We start from the raw sequence: 21,858 nt of genomic DNA, 5'->3' as shown, positions 1-21,858 counted from the left end.
TCCACATGTTCCTACATGAACAAAAATTTCCATGACTTTGAAATTTTAAAATTCCACATCTGTGAAACAACATCCATACAGGATGAACCCTCGCAAACAGGAATACTTGAAAACAGAAATCCAATATTTGCTTGAGAATGATTTCATAGCACCCAGTGAAAGTCACTGGAGTTCACCATGTATATTTGTTCCGAAACCAGATAAAACTTTCTGTATGTGCACTTATTACAGGAAGGTGAACTGTGTGACCAAAACATATTCTTTTCCATTAACAAGAATCGATGACTGCAATGATAAAATCGGAAATGCCACATATGTCACCAAATTAGACCTTCTGAAACGATTTTTGCAACCTCCACTGACGGAAAGAGGGAAGGAAATTTCATCAATCGGGACTCCAGATGGACTTTATCAATATAAAGTGATGCCGTTAGGGATAAATAATTAGCCTAGTACTTTTCAACGTTTAATGAATATGATCACCTTTGGTCTCGATACTTGTGATGATTATATCGATGATGTCATCATCTACAACGACGCCTTAAAAGAATCGTTAGAAACAATTCGGAAATTCTTTGACAGACCCAATGATGACAATTAAAATATCCAACAGTTAGTTGTGCTGTGCTAGTCTGACATTTCTTGAATATATCGTGGGACATCAACATGTTACACGTATAGATGTTAAGGTCAAGGCTATCTCTTAATTCGTGTGCCTGTTAGTTAAAAGCAACTGATACGATTTTTAGGTATGGCTGGAAACTAATTTGTTTAAATGGTTCCATAATTGCTGAACCCCTGACAAATGTATTGAGCAAAACAAAAAGGTTTCTTTGGACTGACAAATATCAGGATGCTTTTGATAAGTTAAAAGCCATACTTGGAGGCGTGCCAGTTCTTACAGCTCCAAATTTTAACTAATCATTTAAGCTGTCTATTGATGCATGTGATGTCGGGGTTGGAGCAGTATTGATTCAAGAAGATGAAAATGGTGTTGATCATCCTGCATGCTATTTTCCTAAGAAATTAAACAAGTACCAAAGAAATTATTCAACAATCGAGAAGGAATGTTTGGCTTTGATATTGGCATTACATCATTTTGAAGTTTATATTAGTTCAGTTCCTTCTTCGATTATTGTGTTTAGTGGTCACAACCCCCTTACTTTCCTCGGCAAGATGAAAATAAATCAATGACTACTGACGTGGACTTTGTTGTTTCAGGAATATAATATTGACGTCAGACACATCAAAGGAAAATATAATTTAATAGAAGATGCGCTTTTCTGTGTATATAAATATTTTTTCATATATGCTTTGTATAATACAGAAGACTTCTTAAATAAAACCTCATGCATAATAGATCTATGGTAAAAATAAAGCTTTATTATATAAACCTTTATTTTTCTTTATGGGGGAAATGTTAGATATATTTGATTTAATTTATATTTGCTTTAATTTAATTGTTTGTTGGTAAGTTTAATTTCTTTTATTCCATTACATGCTGTTGCAATATAACTTTATTTACTGTACTAGAGCTTAGTTTTGACTAAAAAATTATTTGTAAACAACTTTATAGAGACATTGTATCTAAAGATGAACTAGTTCCTGACCTTGATTAAGGACCAGTAAGATTTCTGTAAACAACTTTTATTTTGTTCTTTCTCAGAGTAAGATTGATAAAAAAGAATCGATACCATACTTGGATTGACCCACATCTGGGCATCTGTTTTGCGTTGTGCTTAGATTTATTACTGATGTTTTGAGAAATAATGATTATTCTTGCCATAACACTTGAGATGATAAAGTGTTTTATGTTATGACTTGTTTGTTTTTCCTGGAAATACTACTGCTCTAAATTAAATCTTGGAGAAAGACATTTATCGAAATATACACAAAATTCAAACAAAAGAACAATATTTTCTGTAATTCAACAAACAAATGTTGACACAACAGAACGACGCTGATCAGATAATACGTCATTTCCTTCCATTTTTGGATTTCATCAGGATTCAAATTCAGTTTTATTAGGATGCTTTCATTCTAGAACATCCATTTTTTATTCTTGGATTATTTTTGGATTTGATTCGTGAAACCATAAGTATTGTTTCTAATTTTTACTTTATTATTCTAAGGGAATAAATTATTTGTTAAATTTTACAAAGCTTGTTGTCTTCTCTTTTTTCTTGTTACTTTTGTAGGAGCCTAAACTCGTAACAATATAAGAACCATAAATCGAATGTAAAAGTTCAAACAGTCCTTAAACTTGACCAGATGGAGATTTTAAAGACCTTTCTATTGACTAGTTATTATAAATATTTTAGTGTCATATTATTTCCATTGAACAAAAAATACATGCGTGAGCCATAATAAAGAATACCTATTGATACAGATATTGATGAATGTGCCGGTGTTCCATGCCAACATGGGGGATCTTGTGTTGATGATGTGAACGGATACCATTGCACGTGCATCCCTGGCTACTCAGGACAAAATTGTGAGACAGGTAAATTACAATTTCACCTGTAACATTTGGCCATAATTATCAACTCAATGCTTACACATTGTCTAATACACCGATGGTCATTTCACTTATTATTTTGTATACCGTCTGTTTTGGACCATCTTGTAAGCTACAGAAGGCATTCGTCCCCCTGATTACATTCTTATAGATTCCATTTTCGAACTTTGTATGGAAGCGGAGACAGCAGTGGTATAATATTTGGACTGTTATCCATTCTTTACTATTTTCCTATGCATTAGAAAGTATTATAAATAACAGTACAATTCTAAAGTAAATGCTGGAATTCCACATCAAAAAATTAGTAATAACACGTCACTTCATGAGAAAAATATAGTAGATTAATATAAACAACAAATACCATTCACAGAAAATACAGTTTGAGCTGAGACGTGTTACAAAAACAAATCTTATATTCTTTTGCAATTGTTATAATTTCTACTCAGTAGAAATCCATCCCATGGCTATATTGGGATAACTGTTCTCACATTAGATATTTGATATTACGTGTATTAACCAGCAATACAAGGTTAAACATATTTGAACAGATATAGATGACTGTGCGAGTTCTTCATGTCAGCATGGAGGATCTTGTGTTGACCAAGTCAATAGCTACCACTGTACCTGCATTGCTGGTTTCTCGGGACAGAATTGTGAGACTGGTAAGTCAGTGTTCCTTCAGGTTACATCTCCTTTGTTTCATATTTGATTTGCAGGATTAACTCAGATTACGAAAACTTTCTATAGCATGACAGGATGTAATTCCTACGCTTTGGAACTATCGTAAGGACTTCATCAGAGAAATGACGTCTGAACTGAAGCCACGTTGTCAACTAAATGTTGACCACGTGACAAAACCCAGAGAACTTATTAGTATCATATTACATGATCGCCTTTTGTACCAGACCTTGTCTTGTCATCCAAAGGAGACTCTTAGATGATACAAATTTAACAAAACTCACTGTTTGGGTGTTAGAACAAATAACTACTCTTTTTAAATGGGTCTTGAACACTAATTTTGTGTATATCAAGGAGATTTTTATAAACAGGATGTCAAGGCAGAAAACGGTTCACCAGGGTCTCCAAATGCGGAAATAAGTATGGAATACTCTGAACTCAATGCTATTTGCACTGCACCCCATCCTCAGGTTGTGTGGTTTCGTTATGTGGATGACACTTCACATTGATGCATGAATGCAATATTGAACAATTCACAGTGCATTTCAATTCCATTTTACAAATATTCAGTCCATTTAGAATGGGGAGTTGCCGTGATTTGATAATTGTGTTGACATTGTAGGTAATAATTAAGGAACAAAAGTTACCCTTTACCTCAAACCTACCCACAAGTCCAGCTCCATCCATCATTTTGAACACAAGAGATCAGTGGTGCGATCGCTGTTGCATTTTGTTAACAGCATTGTTATTGTTGAGGAATACCGGGTGTTGCAGGTGCATCGTATCAAATAAGCGTAATTGGTCAACGGTTACAAAGACTGGATGTTGGTGTTTCCTGAAATAAAAATGAACAAGTGAGGAACATCAGAAGGAGAAAAGAGATAAATGTGCAACTGTTTCCCATACATATATTGGTGAAATCTCCGAGAGATTGCAAAACCTGTTCCATAAATATGCAACTAATATGATCCACAAACTCTATAACACCATCTGCGAAAAGACCAACTTATTTGAATAAAAAGTGTCAAGTCATTGGTTAACACCATTGTGGCAATTGTGGAAAATAACACTTGTACACCAAAAAGTGAATTCATGACTGTTGTGCACACTGCAAATTATCAGGGCATACTATTTCTTTGGATAACGTCAGAGTTCTCGGTAGAAAGAACAGTACCACGAGGAAGGAAATAAGAGACTTTACTGACATCATGAAGGGAAAGCCAGTGTTAAACAGTGATTCCGGATTGGAATTTATGCAGTTGTACAAAGTTTTACAATCAATTGTTTTACAATGACTTATGTTCGATCGTCTTAAGTAACACAAAGATGTAAAATATATTTGAGACAATTCCTTGGATGACACAATAATGGTGTGAAAATCATAAACACGTTCCAGACTATATTTCTAATATTTATTACGTTATCAGTTCATCTATGAATTAATTTCAGTAGGAATCATTCCATTGCTCACTCTTTACGAATGTGGTATTTATATTTCCTATCATACATCAAATGAATGTTGCAGAGGTCATTAATGGAATATAACATTGTCATGACAAAATGGTTTCTTTAGGTGCTCCAATCTGCATGATCTACTGACCAATACATTTGTGTGTAGGAAGCAAAGTTTTATTTAGATAACGAAACATGTTTATAAATTAATTAAACTTTTATTTCTACTCTCTGTGAAAAGAAAGAATAAGGAAACGTGAATAGAAAACAAGTTTGAGAATGCGGTAGTCCTTAACGATACGTTGTAATATGATCACATTCGAAACCTCTCGCCATTTAACTAAATAAAATGTTTGAATCAAAGGACTTTCCTATTAAACTAGATCAGATGGAGATTTTGACAAACTTTGATTAAAATTTTTGTTCCAAATATATTGTTACCCATGCATAATCAATGACCAATCCATATGCGTTTCCACTATACTAAAGAATACAATGTCTGAACAGATATAGACGAATGTGCTAGGTTTCCATGACAAAATTGTGGATCTTGTCTTGAAGAAGTCAACGGATACTATTTTACATGACTAACTGGGTTCTCATAACGAGATTGTGAGACATGTAAAGGTTTCACATGTAATATAAATATGGAATTATCACCTCAGTGAAAATGAAACGTGACGATGGCCACGACAATGTATGTCTATGTATCAAATGTGTTGGTATCAGGACTAAACAGACAATGTTTTTCAATTTTCTTTATGCTTGCCTAAATACTGCATTTTACCAGTGTGTATGGATGGTGTGACGGCAATTGGATACTTATTGGACTGTTGTTCATCCTGTAATGATTTCGATCCTTAAAAATTTGCTTTTGATAACAATAACATTCCATTCGAAACCAAGATAAATTCTAAGGTAAATGTCGTAATTGCATCATTACAGGATACGACAAGCATGTTAATTTCGGAACAGAAGAAAAATAGTTAAAATATAAACACCACAAATCATTCACGGAAGTTAATTTTTTGGACAGATGCGTTGCTAAACATGTTAGCCTTCACTGATTCTGTTATTTGGTGTACCAAACGAAATAATATGTACGGTTAAATAACTCAATGTATATGCTACGATTGGAAACAATGTTGTAGAACATATATTGAAGAAACTAACTATATTTTCGTGCAACCATTATGATTTCCGCTCAGCAGGAATCCATTCAAATGACTATACTGTGGTTTTATTCTACATTCAGATATTAACGAATGTTCCAGTAGCCCATGTAACAACGGAGCAACTTGTCACGATAACGTAGGGTCCTTTAGCTGCACATGTTCCCCCGGATATAGCGGATCCACATGTTTAACAGGTACATGGTTTCAAAAATATATTCTACCTTTCTCTCCCATTTGAAAATTAGGAAAGCACTCTGGTCTCTAAAACGCAAGAAAACACCAGCTCTAAACGGGAAGAAACATTTCAAAGTACTCTCAACATTGAGAATAGTGACGTTTTAAGAACAGTTACGGAATATAAATTCCATCGTGTTACTTAACAAAACGAAACCAAAGAAATCGAAAACAAAAATAACCATTATCATGCGAGGTGAGTTGCAATGTTATTAATATTTACTAGGGTGTGCGATAGGATTACATTTAAATCAATAAACAAATACATATTTCCAACTAAAATGTGAGAGTCAAAAATACAAGTTTAAAATGTTTGTACAGACATAGACGACTATGAGAGTTCCCCATGTCAGCATGGACGATCGTGTGCTGACTTGGACCATTTATTAGGGATAAAGAAATGAAATTCAAGATATCTGAAAAGCATGTTTTTACCTTTGCCAGTCTAGATGAATTGTATGATTTTCATGGATTTGTTTCATACAAATAAGCATATTGAAAGAAAAAAAAAGAACTTCATTCCTCATTTATGCACTCTCCAGAGGAAAAACTGAAAATCAAAACGCCAAAGATAAGCGATAACTCTTCTGCATTGAAATTTTAGTTCTGACGAAGGAACGCATTTTGTACCTTTCGCCAGTTACAAATACGTACAATAAATGGAAGGTAGAAGAAATAATATCTGAACGGATATAGGCGAATGGTCAGTTGTTCCATATCAAAATGGGGAATCTTCTGTGAATAAAGTCAACCGTTACAATTGTACCTGCTTTACTGTCTTCCCCAGTCGAATTGTGAGACGAATAAATGTCAATTTCACCTATAATATTAGTCCGAAATAACATCTCAACTTATGATGATGATAAAACGAAGCAATCACAATTTTCGGTTTCTATCTAAGCATAATGTGTCAGTGGACTTTGTAACAACGGGGCAATTTGTCATGATTTCGCAGGTTCCCTTAGCTGTTCCTCAGGATACAGCGGATCCATCTGTTTAATGATTCCATTGTTTAGTAGTATATTTCGTGATCTGTCTCTATCTTTGGAAAGTAGGAAAATATTCAATCCTTCGCAATGCAAGAAATCAATGACAATAAAAGGAATTAGTTTCAAATCACCCTACCAGTTTACCACAGTGTAATTTTAACAATGTAATGAAGTTGAAAGTATATTTTTTTAAAGAGAAAAACAAAAAATAAAGACCAGAATACATTGATCTTAAGTTATCTTAATTTAGTTGAAATGCTATTAATATTTGATATGGTATGGAATATAATTTAATTTGAAAGATCGAAACAAAAAGCTATTTCCCTCTACAATTATGAATCAACAATTCAAGTTACACATATTCGTACAAGTATACTATCGACCCATGGAGAATATACAATATATGACCACTCTAAATGTCTGTCTGTCAACCATACTAAACAATAAATATATTTACAGATATAGACGAATGCGCAATTGCTCCATGTCAAAATAGAGGATCTTGTGTTGATGAAGTCAACGGATACCATTGTACCTGCATTCCTGGCTTCTCCGGACGAAATTGTGAAACAGGTAAATTCAAATTTCATCTGTAATATTAGTGCAGAATAATCAACTCCATGTTTGTGGATAAGCGAATGAAGAAATGGCAAAAGCAATTTATCTTTAAGTACCAACGAAACAGTGTCGACTTCTTTATAAGGGGCAAAAGTGTTTAACTTACATATAATTTCAATCAGATTGGATTTTACCAGTTTGTAATCAATTAATGACAGCAAAGGAACAACTGTTTCACTCTTGTTGAATCTGCAAAAGATTTCTTTATTTAAAACCATCTTCATAACAATAACATTCCTATAAATATCTACATAAACAACAAGGCAAATGGTGTAATTCCATCAACGCAGAATAAGAATATCGTGGCATTTAAGAGAAAACGAAACTATTTGAAAGGCAAACACCGAAAACTAATAATGGAATATACATTTTTAAAACACCAAGAATAACATATTACACTACTTTCATGGCTTGGACCAGAATACGAAAGTCGATTACGCTGAAACAACTCAAGTGTAAAGGCTACATCGTCGTGTATCATATAATAAATATACAGGTCACCTTTCATAGAAACAAACATAATTAATCTAAATAGGAATCAATTTAAATGAAGATGCTGAGTTGTATATTTTCCCATTAAATGTCAATGAATATGTCATGAGCCCTTGAAACAAGAAGGAACATCTCATATTTACTACGGTTACTTTAGAGTTGCATATTCTTAATATTTTCAGTTCTATTTACTCCTCTTAGACAAACCTAACGAGAAACATTTTAAAACGGAAATGGTACAAAGAAGTGTAAGAAAACGTAAAATAATTGTTTATATTTCAAGAAAAGTTAAAACAACATCCCCCCTGATACAACTTTTGTGTGTCATCGAATACTAAAATATTTTCTCAGATATAGACGAATGTGCAAGTACTCCATGTCAGCATGGTGGATCTTGTGTTGATGAAATCAATCGCTACCATTGTACATGTGTTGCTGGCTTCAGTGGATCGAATTGTGAGACAGGTAAGTTGCAAATAGCAGCTTACATAGTCCCACACCATGATATGAGATTCTGTAAAAGGTTTATGATCCCAATTATAAAGAAATATGACATACATACAATAATCATTATTAAACGTTATTATTAATTAACAGTCATAGATTACTCTGCACAGATCATTGACATGCAACTCTTAGTATTACACTATAATCTGACGATTGTTTCTATTTAAGTCCGGTCATCCGATAGTTATATCCTTACAATGAATGAGAAAATGATGTAATCAAAAGATAATAAAAACTCAGGGAACATAAAGGGCAAACAAAAAGCTCGAAAAACTTACAGCCATTTCGAAACATCTAGGAAAATAGATCTCTCTACAATACCACTATACTATATTTTTTTCTACTTTTAAATCTGATATTAATTATTGACGTACTGTCCCTTGAAACGATAGATGAACTTGACATGATAAAGTAGGAAACTTTAAACAAGCCTGTTATCCCGCATTTAGCGGATCTATTTGTTTAATTCTAAAACAATGGGTACACTTGACATGATAAAGTAGGATACTTTAATTAAGCCCGTTTCCTCCCATATAGCGGATCCATCTGTTTATTTCCTACCTGGCTACATAAGCATATTCTACGTCAGTCGCCATGTATCTTTTGAAACTTGGAAAACACTAACTAATGCGCAGTGCAAGAAAACTTCAACGTTGAGAATATAATGTCAAAGCATTCACAACTTTTAGAACGCTGACATTTTAATAATAGAATTAGGGAAAATTAAATGTCAATAATACATTGGTTTTATCTCCCGAATATTAGTATCTAGCATTACTACAGACCTAACAAAACCATCGCGTTTTTTTAAGAGAGAAAACTGGTAAAGTGAGAAACCCAGGAAATTAACGATTTTTGGCTGAAATCTATGTCAAATTGTTTACAATAATATTAATAATTGTCCTTGCGTTCGATGCAATTACATGTGAAAGAATAAAACATATCCATAGTTCTTACGGCATGTTCGAGTCAACAATAAATGTTAAATATATTTGTACAGATATAGATGACTGTGCGAGTTCTCCGTGTCAGCATGGAGGATCATGTGCTGACCTCGTCAATGGCTACCACTGTACTTGCGTTGCTGGTTTCTCGGGGCAGAATTGCGGGACTGGTAAGTTAGGTTTATATTCGAATGATTGGCATAGAACAATCACCTCATCGAATGATAACGACTTTTAATGGAAATTCTTCATTCGTTGTCTTCCTGCAAAAATGTGCACGATATTAACTAGCCTACGGTTTTCAATATTTTGCTGGACATAAACATTGCTCAAATTATTAAGCAAAAGGACATGAAATGCGATAGATATCTAACATATATAACTCCTTTCACATTTGTATCTGATGGAAATGAACTTGTTTGTTGTCCGTATGTTTCTCCGTAACATTACGCGTTTTCCATACTAAATAAATTCATAGCTCATGTATCTTCTCTCTAGACGAAACATAGAAAATGTAAAGTTCCAATATCAGCTCAAGATCTTTTGTCTACGTCTTCCTCTGCTGACCATGAATTGTAAAAAACCAATGTTTTACAATTATTTATGTTTGAACCTCTCAAGTAAGACAAACATAGTGACTGTTGTTAATACTGTAATAATTTTATATGCTTTTAAATTACCTTTGAAATACTAACTAACCTACATACATCGACATGTATTCGGAACCAAATGCTGTATAGCCATCGTCACAGTATACGCATTTCATTTTCCTGTCAGGCGATGTTTAACTTGTCGAATCATAGTGACAAAACCGACGAATTCCGTAAATACAAAGTGGACTTTGAAGTGTCACAAAAATAAGTCCTTACATTGATTGAATGCTTTGGTACACAAAGAGAAACGCCAGATAGGGTGAAATAGCACAGAGTGAAGGCTACGGATGGAATATGAATTGCATAAAACATGTGCCCATCATACTGTCTAGATTGTCTTGCAACTAACCAAATTACGATTTTGGAGTCATCACAGTAATATTCGTATGTGGTATCATAACAAAACCAAACACACAATCCACTTTGTTAAAATTAAATGGAAAAGAAAGATAATAAATAATGAAAATAGTCATTTCTATTAAATTCGTGTAAAATGAATTGCAATAATAATTTTATTTGTTCTGATGTGGAATAGGAATGAATGTGAACGAATGAAACGAATAACAATATCCTACTACATGTCTGTTTCAGCAATGTAAGTTAAACATGTTCGTACATGTATATGATCATATGATGAACAACCACCCTAAATACCTGTATGTCAACGATACTAAACAATAAATATATTTACAGATAGAGACGAATGCGCAGTTGCTCCATGTCAACATGGCGGATCATGTGTTGATGAAGTCAACGGATACCATTGTACCTGCATTCCTGGCTTCTCCGGACGAAATTGTGAGACAGGTAAATTGGAATTTCATCTGTAATATTAGTGCATAATAATCAACTCCATGTTTTGAGGATAATCTATTGAAGCAATGGCGTATGAATTTTACAGTTAGGTACCAACCAAATATTGTGAACTTCTGTTTAAGCGGCAAAAGGTATTAGTTTTCGTATAATTTCGTTCAGATTGGAATTAAGCACTTTGTATGGGATAGGTGATAGCAACGGAAAAAATTATTTGACTCTTGTTGATTCTGCAAGACTTTTCTTTGCTTTAAAATATTTGTATAACAATAACAATCCTCTAGAAATAGGCATAACCTACAAGATAAATGGTGTAATTCCATTATCACAGAACAAGAATATGACGGGCATTTAAGAAAAAACGAAAGTATTTTAAAGATAAACACGAATAAACATTCACGGGAAATACATTTTCAAAACAGAAGTGTCACCAACAATAATATATTACAATGGTTCCAAGGTTTGGTGCAGAATACAAAAGTCCATTACGGTGAAATAACTCAGTGAAAAGACTACATATGCAATAAGAAAATCGTAGAGCATATGCTAAATATAAAGCCTACATTTCCTAGAAACAAGTATGATTTCCTCTCAGTAGGAATCCATTTAAATGGAGATGCTGAGTTGTACATTTCCCCATCAGATGTCAATGAACTTGTCATAAGCCCTTGTAACAAGAAGGAACATCTCATATTTACTACGGTTTCTTTAGAGTTGTATTTTCTTAATATTTTCAGTTCTATTCACTCCTCTTAGACAAACCTAACGAGAAACATTTTAAAACGGAAATGGTACAAAGAATTGTAAGAAAACGTAAAATAATTGTTCATATTTCAAGCAAAGCTAAAGCAACATCCCCCCTGATATAGCTTTGTGTGTCATCGAATACTAAAATATTTTTTCTCAGATATAGACGAATGTGCAAGTACTACGTGCCAGCATGGTGGATCTTGTGTTGATGAAATCAATCGCTACCATTGTACATGTGTTGCTGGCTTCAGTGGATCGAATTGTGAGACAGGTAAATTGCAAATTGTACCTTATATAGTCCATTATCATGAGATGAGATTCTGTAAAACGTCTATGGTCCCAATTATACAGTAACGTGATATAAATGCAATAATCATTAGTAGATGTTATTATTAATTGTCATTGATTACTCTGAGAATATCTTTGACATGCAACTCATAGTATTACAGTATAATCTGACGAGTATTCCTATTCAAGTGCGTTCATCCGATAGTTACATCCGTACACTGTATAAGAAAATGATGTAATCAAAAGATAATAAAAACTCATGGAACATAAACGGGAATCGAAAAGCTCGAAAAACTTACACCCATTTCGAAACATCGAGGAAAATAGATCTCTCCACAAGCAGCAGGGGGGCGAATCCTACATTTGGCTAAAACGTCATTTGGTTTAATTGATACTTTCTGCAACTCAACGATCTAGCGTCGTCAGCGCCTGGTAAAAAAAAAAACGTCGTCGTCGTCGGGGGGTAATTGTCCGAAACGTCATTTAGTTTAATACACTTTCTGCGCGCCGATCCCAGTGTCGTCAGCGTCCGGTAAACACAGCGACGACCACGTTGATGTCATCGTCGCCCCCCCCCCCCTTGCTGCTATGGGTTAACCAAATATTTGATCAAGTCCGATACGATACCGCGCCCGAGGGTCGTGTAAATTGATCGTTACAAATCCATGTGGGACTGATTGAGCGTGACTAAAAAAGTTTTTAAAGAAATTAAAGTTCATATCACCGCCGCACCAAGTCTGCCAAATATTTCGTAGTGTATATGTATCAACGCCGTTAAACACAGCAAGAATATTGCAGTTGTCCCTGATCACTTTTGGTATTTGAGTATACCCTTGAGTGACATATATCACATCGGTGTTTTTATGCCTGCCTCGTGAGAATATCCTGGCTGGGTTTTTTTGATTGTCTAACATAACATCATCGTACACGACTAAATTGTTAACGCTTCCATCGATATCATCGATGCTTGGCGCTTCATCGATATCTGTTATAAACTCAATAATGTTTTCTCCTGCAACTTCTGATGCATTTTCGTTAAAATCTTTTAACACTTCATAACACCGTTGATCATCTACGCTGGGAGCAACTAAATACAACTTGTTCCACTTCATCCATCTCATTATTAAATTGAGTAGCAATTGTGTTTTGCCGGATCCAGATGGTCCGATTATAATCATCCGGATAGAGTTTGGTAGCGCCGCAACATGCTTAACCGGTTCTCTTGTTTTAGTCGCCGAAAAATCAATTACATTCATATTATAATAATAAATTATGAATCTATATTGTGTTAAGTGTAGAGCGCGTACTAGCACGAACGACGTGACGACGATTACAACTAAAAATAACAGATCAGCACTTACTGGTAAGTGTGCACAATGCGGTACAAAGAAGTTTAGATTCATTTCTAAGAAATCCGGAGATGTTTTAAAAAAAAGCGAGGAGGTGACATCGCAGCCAAATTGGCAAAACTCCCCGGAACCCCGTGGGCAAAGTATCCAGGAGAAAAGCACTACCCAGGATATAGCTACTGTCGCCCCGGAACCAGACTTGATATCAGACTCGATGATCAAAATCAGCCCCGACCCGGTGAGCATCCGATAAACGCTATCGATAAGGCGTGTCATGCTCATGATGTTGCTTATAAAAGCAGCGATTTGCAACACAGACATCTCGCGGATGTGAAATTAATTCATGCGTTAAATGCTATTCCTGATAAATCCTTCAAAGAAAAATTGGCCTCATGGTTGGTAAAATCAGCTATGAGAGGTAAATTAATGATGGGTGCTAATTATAAGTAATATGGAATCTATTTATTATTCTCCGAGAGGATATTGGAGAGGTAAAGCAGCAATTGGTAAACTCGCGGACGCTGCAAAAGTGAAAAAGGCCACTGCGGCTAATTGGTTATCCAAACAAGCTATATGGCAAATCTATCTACCACCGCCAAAACAAATTAACTTTTCGCATTTTGATGTTACCGTACCCAATGAAGTTCATCAAGCTGATATATTATTTCTGCCGCTAACTGTAGTTGATGTTGCGAGTCGATACAAACAAGCAGAGCCGTTGAAAACAAAGTCAGCAACTGAAGTAGGTTCTGCGTTTGAAAGGATTTATCGAAGAGGTCCTCTGCGCTGGCCAAATCTATTACAAGTTGATCCTGGCAAGGAATTTCAAGGCGCTGTTTTGTCAGTGATGAAACATCATAATGTCACGATACGACGAGGTCATACTGCGCTACATCGTGATCAGGCAATTGTTGAACGATTCAATCGGACTCTTGCTGAGCGGTTATTTGGATATCAATACGCAAAAGAATTCATCCAGGACAAACGATCTCGTGAATGGGTTAAAATGTTACCAGGCGTAATTGCAGCGTTAAATAACGAGATTACCCGAGCAATCAACATGAAGCCCAGCGACGCAATGAAAAAAAAGTATACACCCGGAAGATCAAAAAAAGATTTTTCCCAGCCAATCCAAGGCGATGTCACCGTGAGATATTTATATGAACCAGGAGAGCTTGAAGGTGGCAAAGCAAGGGCTACTGATCCTATTTGGAGTGTTACCACGCATAGCATATCAACCATAACACGATCAACTGGTAGACCTCCAATCTATAAATTGGATTCAACTGCCCCTCAGCGGGGTTTTACACGTGAACAATTACAAGTGATACTCGAGGATACTCAATTGCCACCACATGGTCTTAACTAGCGCCTCTGCGTCTATTACACTCAAGAAAAGTCAACATCACATTGTTTCTGACATGAACGAGACTGTTATTTTTTCTGTCTACGGTAAATTGGCGAACGTCTTTATCCGAATACTGCCAACGCATTATACAATTGCAACTCGCGCAGTGATTATTCTGTTGTTGTCGTAACGCAATTATTAATTCGGCATCAATATCAAATTGCCGTTTATCTTTTTTGTCTTGTTGTTTGTAACCAGAGAGTTTTTTATTAATGATGCTAACATCAACGATGCTAGTTGTGTCATCGTTGACAACAATTCTTCGAAGCTGATTTATTCGCCGTACTCTGGACACTGCAAGATAAACTAGATTTGACCACTCAATGCGATTATCAACTATCCAAACAATTGTATCCGTTATTGTTAATCCCTGCGAGGAATGTATCGTCGTTACATAACCCAGCGTCCATGGCGATTTATCAGCGCGCAATGCGTCTTCGACAACACTGATATCAACCAGTACAATATCATTTAACACTAGAATTTGCTTTTCTGTCAGGCCAGGAACGACAACTTCAATATTCTGCCGCCGAGTATCCACGGGTCTATAACACAACGGTACTGACAACGTTGGAAATTTTTCTTTATGCAACGCAAACAACTTTTTCTGAAGTGTGTCTCTGACTATCTTTCTGCTTGCCACTACAAAATCCTTTGGTTTCCATGCTTCCCAAAAATCATTCATTGTAGTTTCCGGAATCACTTCGCGGATTATTTCACATTGGATTTTATCAGGTTGTAATCTAATTAATTTCTTGACGTCGCGTAATTGTTCATCAAGTGCTCTATAGTCAGTATTGATTTCTTCGTAATAATCAACAAACCCTTTCAGCCAATCATGTGGACCCGCGCCGACAAATGGTGGTGGCTGGCCATGATCTCCGCACATTATCACTGCGCAGTTTTTCGTTAACAACCAATCAAGAAACGTTTTTAATACATCTACCGAAACAGTACATATCTCATCCCAAATAATAACACCGGGGATAAATTTTTCACCCATTCGATCAGGAGTCCATTCATCGCCGCTGTATCGAAAAAAGCTATGATAAGTACAAGCATCAACGCCTCGTTGCTTTATTTCTCTTGCAAGTCTATGGGTCGGTGTTAGCACAATCATATTTGCTCGCCCTCGGTATAATTCAATTGCCCGAGTCGTTTTTCCTGACCCGCCACAGCCGTTTAAATAAACTGTTTTGTATCTACAAATAGGATCTGATATCGGTGGTGCATTAGAAAGTTCTGATAAATTATCGTCGTGTAAGTAATTATTTTTAATTTCAACATCTGCTGACTTAGAATAATCACACAGCATTTCTTTTTTAATTCTCCATGATCCCCAATTTTCATCCGAATTAGTGAATTCAGCAACTGCACTACTGTCAATATAAAATGAATCAACTGCAACTCTAACCGCAGTGTCAGGAAATCTATTTATCATTGAAAATAAATTGATACAAGCATAAGCCAGCATAGACGACCTCAGGTGTGTATACGGAGAACTGTAGCCATCGCTATAAGTAACAACTGTACCTAATTTTGTTCCATCGGATAAAAAAGCGTCCTTGCGATCCACATACAGGTTTTTAGATACTGCATCCGCGATTACGAAGTCGTATTCGGCGTTATCCATAATCAGCCGTGAAGAATGTCGTTTGTAGTCGCATTTTTTTCCACCTTGGGTGAATTTCCCAATTATTTTTCTACCCAGTTATTTTGCTTCTCTGTTTCGTAGATTAAATACCCGCTTGGACCACTCAATGATATATTCTTCGTCGGCATCAATATGTTTTCTGGATTCGTCAATTATACTATCAAGACGCTCCGGTTCTGGTAGCCAGACATTAGTTTGTTTCCGATACGATATAATTGCTTCACTGACTGTCAACGAAATTAACATTTTTGTATCAATCATGAACCGTAATAACGCTATTGGCAGCCACTTCTTTTCAGACATGTGTCTACCAATCCAAATATAGCAACAGCGATGAAGTCCTGCTGCGAATTCAAATGATACTACACGAGCAAATCCGGTTAAATCAAAATCAGGAAGTGGTCCATTAATTGCAACACGAGTCATTTCATGTACGGGGTGTCCAAATCGTTTGAAATACTCAGTACACTCTCCATAACCAAGAAAACTCGCTGGATAACAAGCAATCATATCAACTGAAATGACGCTTTCACGGTCGTATTTCTGGTTCCATAAACCGCCATGACTAAATTCTAAACAACTATCCTCAATGTCTGACAAGAATTCAGTTCGTGTTGGTTTCTACGCATTTTTCGTTCTTGCAACATGTGCTGCAACCGACGGGATTGTAAAACAGTTTGTTAATAATTGTTCATCATCGATGGCTTCTAACCCACTAATTGTTTTTTTCAGTTTGTTGTGAAACGCTTCAGTGCGGTATAATTCACCATTTGGTCGCACAAACTGATCAAAGGTATCCATGTCGTTTTCAGCACTGCGAAGTAACCACACTGATACGGGGTCGTTTTTACTTAAACACGCAATAAAATCAAATAGTTTCTTTTCAGCGAGGAAACCATCTTCGTTCAAGAATTTGTCGGGTATATACCTTATTGTTCTGTTTCGTGGAAATATTGTGACCGCGGGCGTCCATGCGTGTTCGTTATGATCAATAATTTTAATTGGGGTTCCATTTTTGTTATATTTTGATTTGTATAAAATTTTTCCGGTTATTGTCATAACGGTTATTGGAAATCTCAGTGATGTTTCTAATTTTGCTATGTCGTTGATAGTTGCTCCTCGCTGTTTTACTGTTAGTTCCCATTGGTTAATTCTTTTAGCACGCAGATCAGTCAGTTTGTTCTCTCGGGGTGCATTTGTAAAATGCTCTGTTACTCGTTCTGCTACACAATTGAGTGGCGACGACGAGTATTTCATTGGCGCTAATTTTCTGATATCAGGTTTCTCATTTAACGAATATACCCCATAAACAACTGCTGTTTCAGGATATGCTCGTTCATAGTAGGGTTTGTCAATTCCAGTTAACAGACCCGGCTTGGAATCGCGGCTAACAATGACTGTTTTCTTGTCGCTGAGAATTGGTTTAAATTTGTCTCGTATAATCCAACCGCCTGATTCCACACGGACAATAAATTTCACTCTAAAAAAATACTTTTTGCTGCCAAGTTGTGAGATTTTCATGGCTGCGTTTTCGTCGGTCATGGTGGCATCAACAACACCATCAATTCGAAATGTTGACCAGCTATGAGATGCTCCATCGCGCTTGAATTCAGCAGCGCAGTCACGGATTTTATTTTTTAAGCTGTTATCATTTATTGCCCGTTTTGGCATATCTTTGAGGGTTCTATCAAGATTAAATTTAACATTTTTGTAACGCTTAATTGCTGCTAATCTCTTGAACTCCGCTTCCATTATAATTAAGACAAGTATTTAAATAAGAAATTTATATATAATGAACCACTGCAAATGGCTTATGATTGGGTCAACAACCCCGTGTAACAAATCATGCCGTAGCGAATTCTGCGGGTATCATTTACAGCGCGTAAGAAACGGTTCAAAAGGCCCCAGCCCGTGCTTAATTTGTCACATTGGCGTTAGAGGAAAATCACAATTATGCCTCGGATGTGGCGGTAAGCGATACAGAGAACTAAAACGCTACTATGACAAACGAATCATTAACCTCGTCGTTGACGGAGTCAATGACAAAAGTCATCAGAACCCCACAAGACTACATTGATAGATTTATAATTAAAGCAAATAATAAATTAGACAAGTAGCATTTGTTATACAAATGAGCCAAGACTTCAGACCCCACCCCGTGCTTGTCAATTATGAAGCATCCCCCGATGGCGTTGTCAGAAATCGTAGACTGAAGAAGCCAGTTGGATGTGTAAACAATAGCGGATATTTGCGATTTACTGTTGGGAAGAAGTCATATTACGTTCATAGAATTATCTATGAAGCATTTTACGGATTGATCAAAGACGGTTTTGTGATTGATCACAAAAATGGCGTAAGGACCGATAACTCTCTTGAAAACCTTCAGGCGGTTACGCAGCGTCAAAATATTAAAAAAGGGAAAACTGGTACTTGTAGATCGGTTAAAAAGAGGCCCATCAAATCATTTGATACAAAAACTAACGAACAAAAAATATTTCAATCAATGAATGAAGCCGGGAAATACTTTGATATTTGTATACCTTCAGTACAGCGAGCGGCAGAAAATATAACTAAAACGGCTTTTTCTAAGCGCTTCAATAACAGAATTAAGTTTTCATACACCAGCGGAGATAACTCCTCCGGGGATAAAGTCGCCAGTGACAAAGTCGATAGAGTCGCCAACAGTTAATGAGTCCTCGACGACACCTCAATCTGTTTTTTTTGTGGACAAACAAATCAAATACACGGCATTTACAAACAACTGTATGATTTTTTTTAGTATTTCATTGAGGTATTCAGTGTTGTTGAAATGCTGTGAAACGCCACTAATAAGTATTCAATAAAATAAAAATAACACACCTTGCGGATTGACATCGCCGTATTAGTCACCTTATATACGGTATGAAAGGTATAAAGCCTGGGGCTTTCGAAAGCCATTTCGACCAAAACAAAACAACTCACGCCATTGACACGGGCGTGTGGTTGGCTTTTTGTCAATCATGCAACCGGGTTAATTTCATGGGTTGCTTTTGATTGGTCGAATGGCCGTAGAAGATCCGGCCCCGTCGTTACATGTTGTGCTGTCTGTGCCGTCCCTAATGCCGTATTATCTCCACTTGAGTGATGTGTGGAGGACTATGGGCATATTAAGGGTGGTACAATGCTGTATTATCTCCACTTGAGTGATTGCAGACTATAGGTATATATGTATCATCCCTTCATCGCATTGTGATCTAAAACCACCAAAGCCCAAACCATATCTTCTGGGAGGCATAACACGGTGTTTGCTGAGTTAGACTTCCCTGTGGAGATTTATGCGCTGGGTTTCGCCCTTATAAGCATATCTTCTGGGGGGACTAGTACTAGTAGTCCTCTTGGAGATTTATGCGAAAATCATCTACGTCATACCACATCTTCTGGGGGGGGGACTAGTACGGTATATGCCGCGCTAGGCCCTCCTCTTGGAGATTTATGTGTCTATAGTCTGCCACATCACTTGAGTGGAGATAATACGGCATTGTACCGTCCTTAATATACCTACGGTCTGCCCCACATCACTTGAGTGGAGATAATACCGTTTTATCATAAATAACGAGGGTGGTCAAAATGACTGTAAAATTAGAGATATAATATATTATAACAATAATGGATATCCAAGATATAAATAATATAATTAATGAAATTTCAAATTTGAAAAATCAAGGAATTGTTTTATCTGATAAGCTTGATAATGAAAAATTTTTATCGGAATATGAAATCATTGATGAGCACTCAAGAAAGGGTCGTTACACACTACCCAGATGTTATGCGTTTATAAAACGGCTACAATATGCGATTAATGAAAACCTGTATGGCAATGACGTAAAAGCATTCATTGGGCTATTCACTACCGTTGAAACAATACGACAAAAACTCGGCTGTGCTTATGAGCGACGGCGAGAGGTCATCGCTAAGGTGAAAAGCATAAAAAGAATGTTGGGTGAAGATCCCCCTGTAGAGAGCCCCACCGCTAATCTAGCTGGGTTATCCGCATGAGTAGCCAGTAGGTATGTCTACATCTGACAAAACCCTTGCCTGTATATTGAGATGCGACTTTATTTTTTTTTAGCCAGCATAGTTGTGTGTGAAAACCCGGGTGGAAAATTTTATTTGAAATTGTAGCGCAATTTACAATAATGGTTAATGAATCGCTTACAACTAGATTAGCTCGAGAGCGATTAGCTGCAATTAAGAAATGTATACCAGTCCGACAACAATTACAACAACGACAACAATTACAGACTGATTTTGCTATTGGAAGTGAACAGTTATTTAACCCAATAACTAAAGCGACCAGTGATGTAAAAAAACTCACCGAACAAGCGATATACGGAGATACCCCTGAGGAACAAAGAAAGAAAAAGGCTCCGCTGCTTGATACGCTTGAAAAGATAGCAGCAGAGACCGAACAAACACAGCGAGGGATACAACAACTATCAAGTGATATAAAAACCCAGCGAGAATATGATATTGATGTTTCCACACCAGCGCGTGAACCACTGGTACATCGACCAGGCGAAGTTGAAGAACAAGAAGGTGCAGCTGCAGGAAAATACTATTCACCTGAAAATATATTCACAGACGCAGCATTAAGTAGAATTAAAAACATCAATACCGATTCTGAATTAGTTGATTTTGCTAAAGAAAATTTTCCAAAGGGGAAAAGAGTGAATTTATTAAAAGGCAACTTTAATAATTTTATAAAAGACAAAGAGGTCTGGGCATCAAAAATATATCTAGCAAACCACGGTGGAGACAGAATCTCAGCCACAGGCCACCCTGGTTATAAAGATTTTCTAGCTATGGTTAAAGGTGGTCCACAACCACCACCTTATGAGGACCCAATTCCGGAAGAAATAGACGTAAAAGCAGAAGCTGGTTCTAAAAAAACAAGCGGAAAGGGATATTCAAGCAGAGTTAAAAACTCCAGAGTTAAAAACTTCGTTGGAAACTCTGCTCCAAGCTTTGCTTGGGGTCGCGGCTTAGTTGGAAACGCTAGCGTTTCATGTCCCGGTAATGTCCTCGAAGATATATCACGGCTAGAAGTACTCATCGGAGGAAAACGAGCCGGAAATAACTCACCGGAAATAATTAATGAAGCCGCTGATATTTGCAGGCATTTATTTACCGGTGGTATAATGGACATTGATGTATACCGAGAACTCATTGACGAACTCGTGGATGGGTATCACAGCGATTGATCAATCACTGGTGATCAATCACTAATTGGAAAACACTAACACACTTATTATAAAAAATGATTATACACTACAATCATGATAAACCAGTAAGCGTGT

At 36.3% G+C, this 21,858-nt stretch overlaps 1 protein-coding gene across 1 annotated transcript in view; it reads left to right on the top strand.

Annotated features, from left to right (window-relative positions):
• LOC149775121 (uncharacterized) overlaps positions 1–21,858 on the top strand; it is a 155,574-nt gene that overhangs the window by 45,818 nt on the left and 87,898 nt on the right. Inside the window, exons 9-16 of the mRNA XM_089944352.1 lie at positions 2,390–2,503; positions 3,067–3,180; positions 5,904–6,017; positions 7,506–7,619; positions 8,508–8,621; positions 9,664–9,777; positions 10,954–11,067; positions 11,981–12,094. Of these exons, the coding sequence (XP_089800478.1) occupies positions 2,390–2,503; positions 3,067–3,180; positions 5,904–6,017; positions 7,506–7,619; positions 8,508–8,621; positions 9,664–9,777; positions 10,954–11,067; positions 11,981–12,094 (912 nt within the window). The remainder of the gene's footprint in view (positions 1–2,389; positions 2,504–3,066; positions 3,181–5,903; positions 6,018–7,505; positions 7,620–8,507; positions 8,622–9,663; positions 9,778–10,953; positions 11,068–11,980; positions 12,095–21,858) is intronic.

The sequence above is a fragment of the Sinohyriopsis cumingii genome, chromosome 19 (genome assembly GCF_028554795.1).
Source record: "Sinohyriopsis cumingii isolate HCF-2022 chromosome 19, ASM2855479v2, whole genome shotgun sequence".
Classification (NCBI taxonomy): domain Eukaryota; kingdom Metazoa; phylum Mollusca; class Bivalvia; order Unionida; family Unionidae; genus Sinohyriopsis; species Sinohyriopsis cumingii.
The sequence above is the reverse complement of the archived record's forward strand: the minus strand, read 5'-3'. Positions and strand labels throughout refer to the sequence as shown.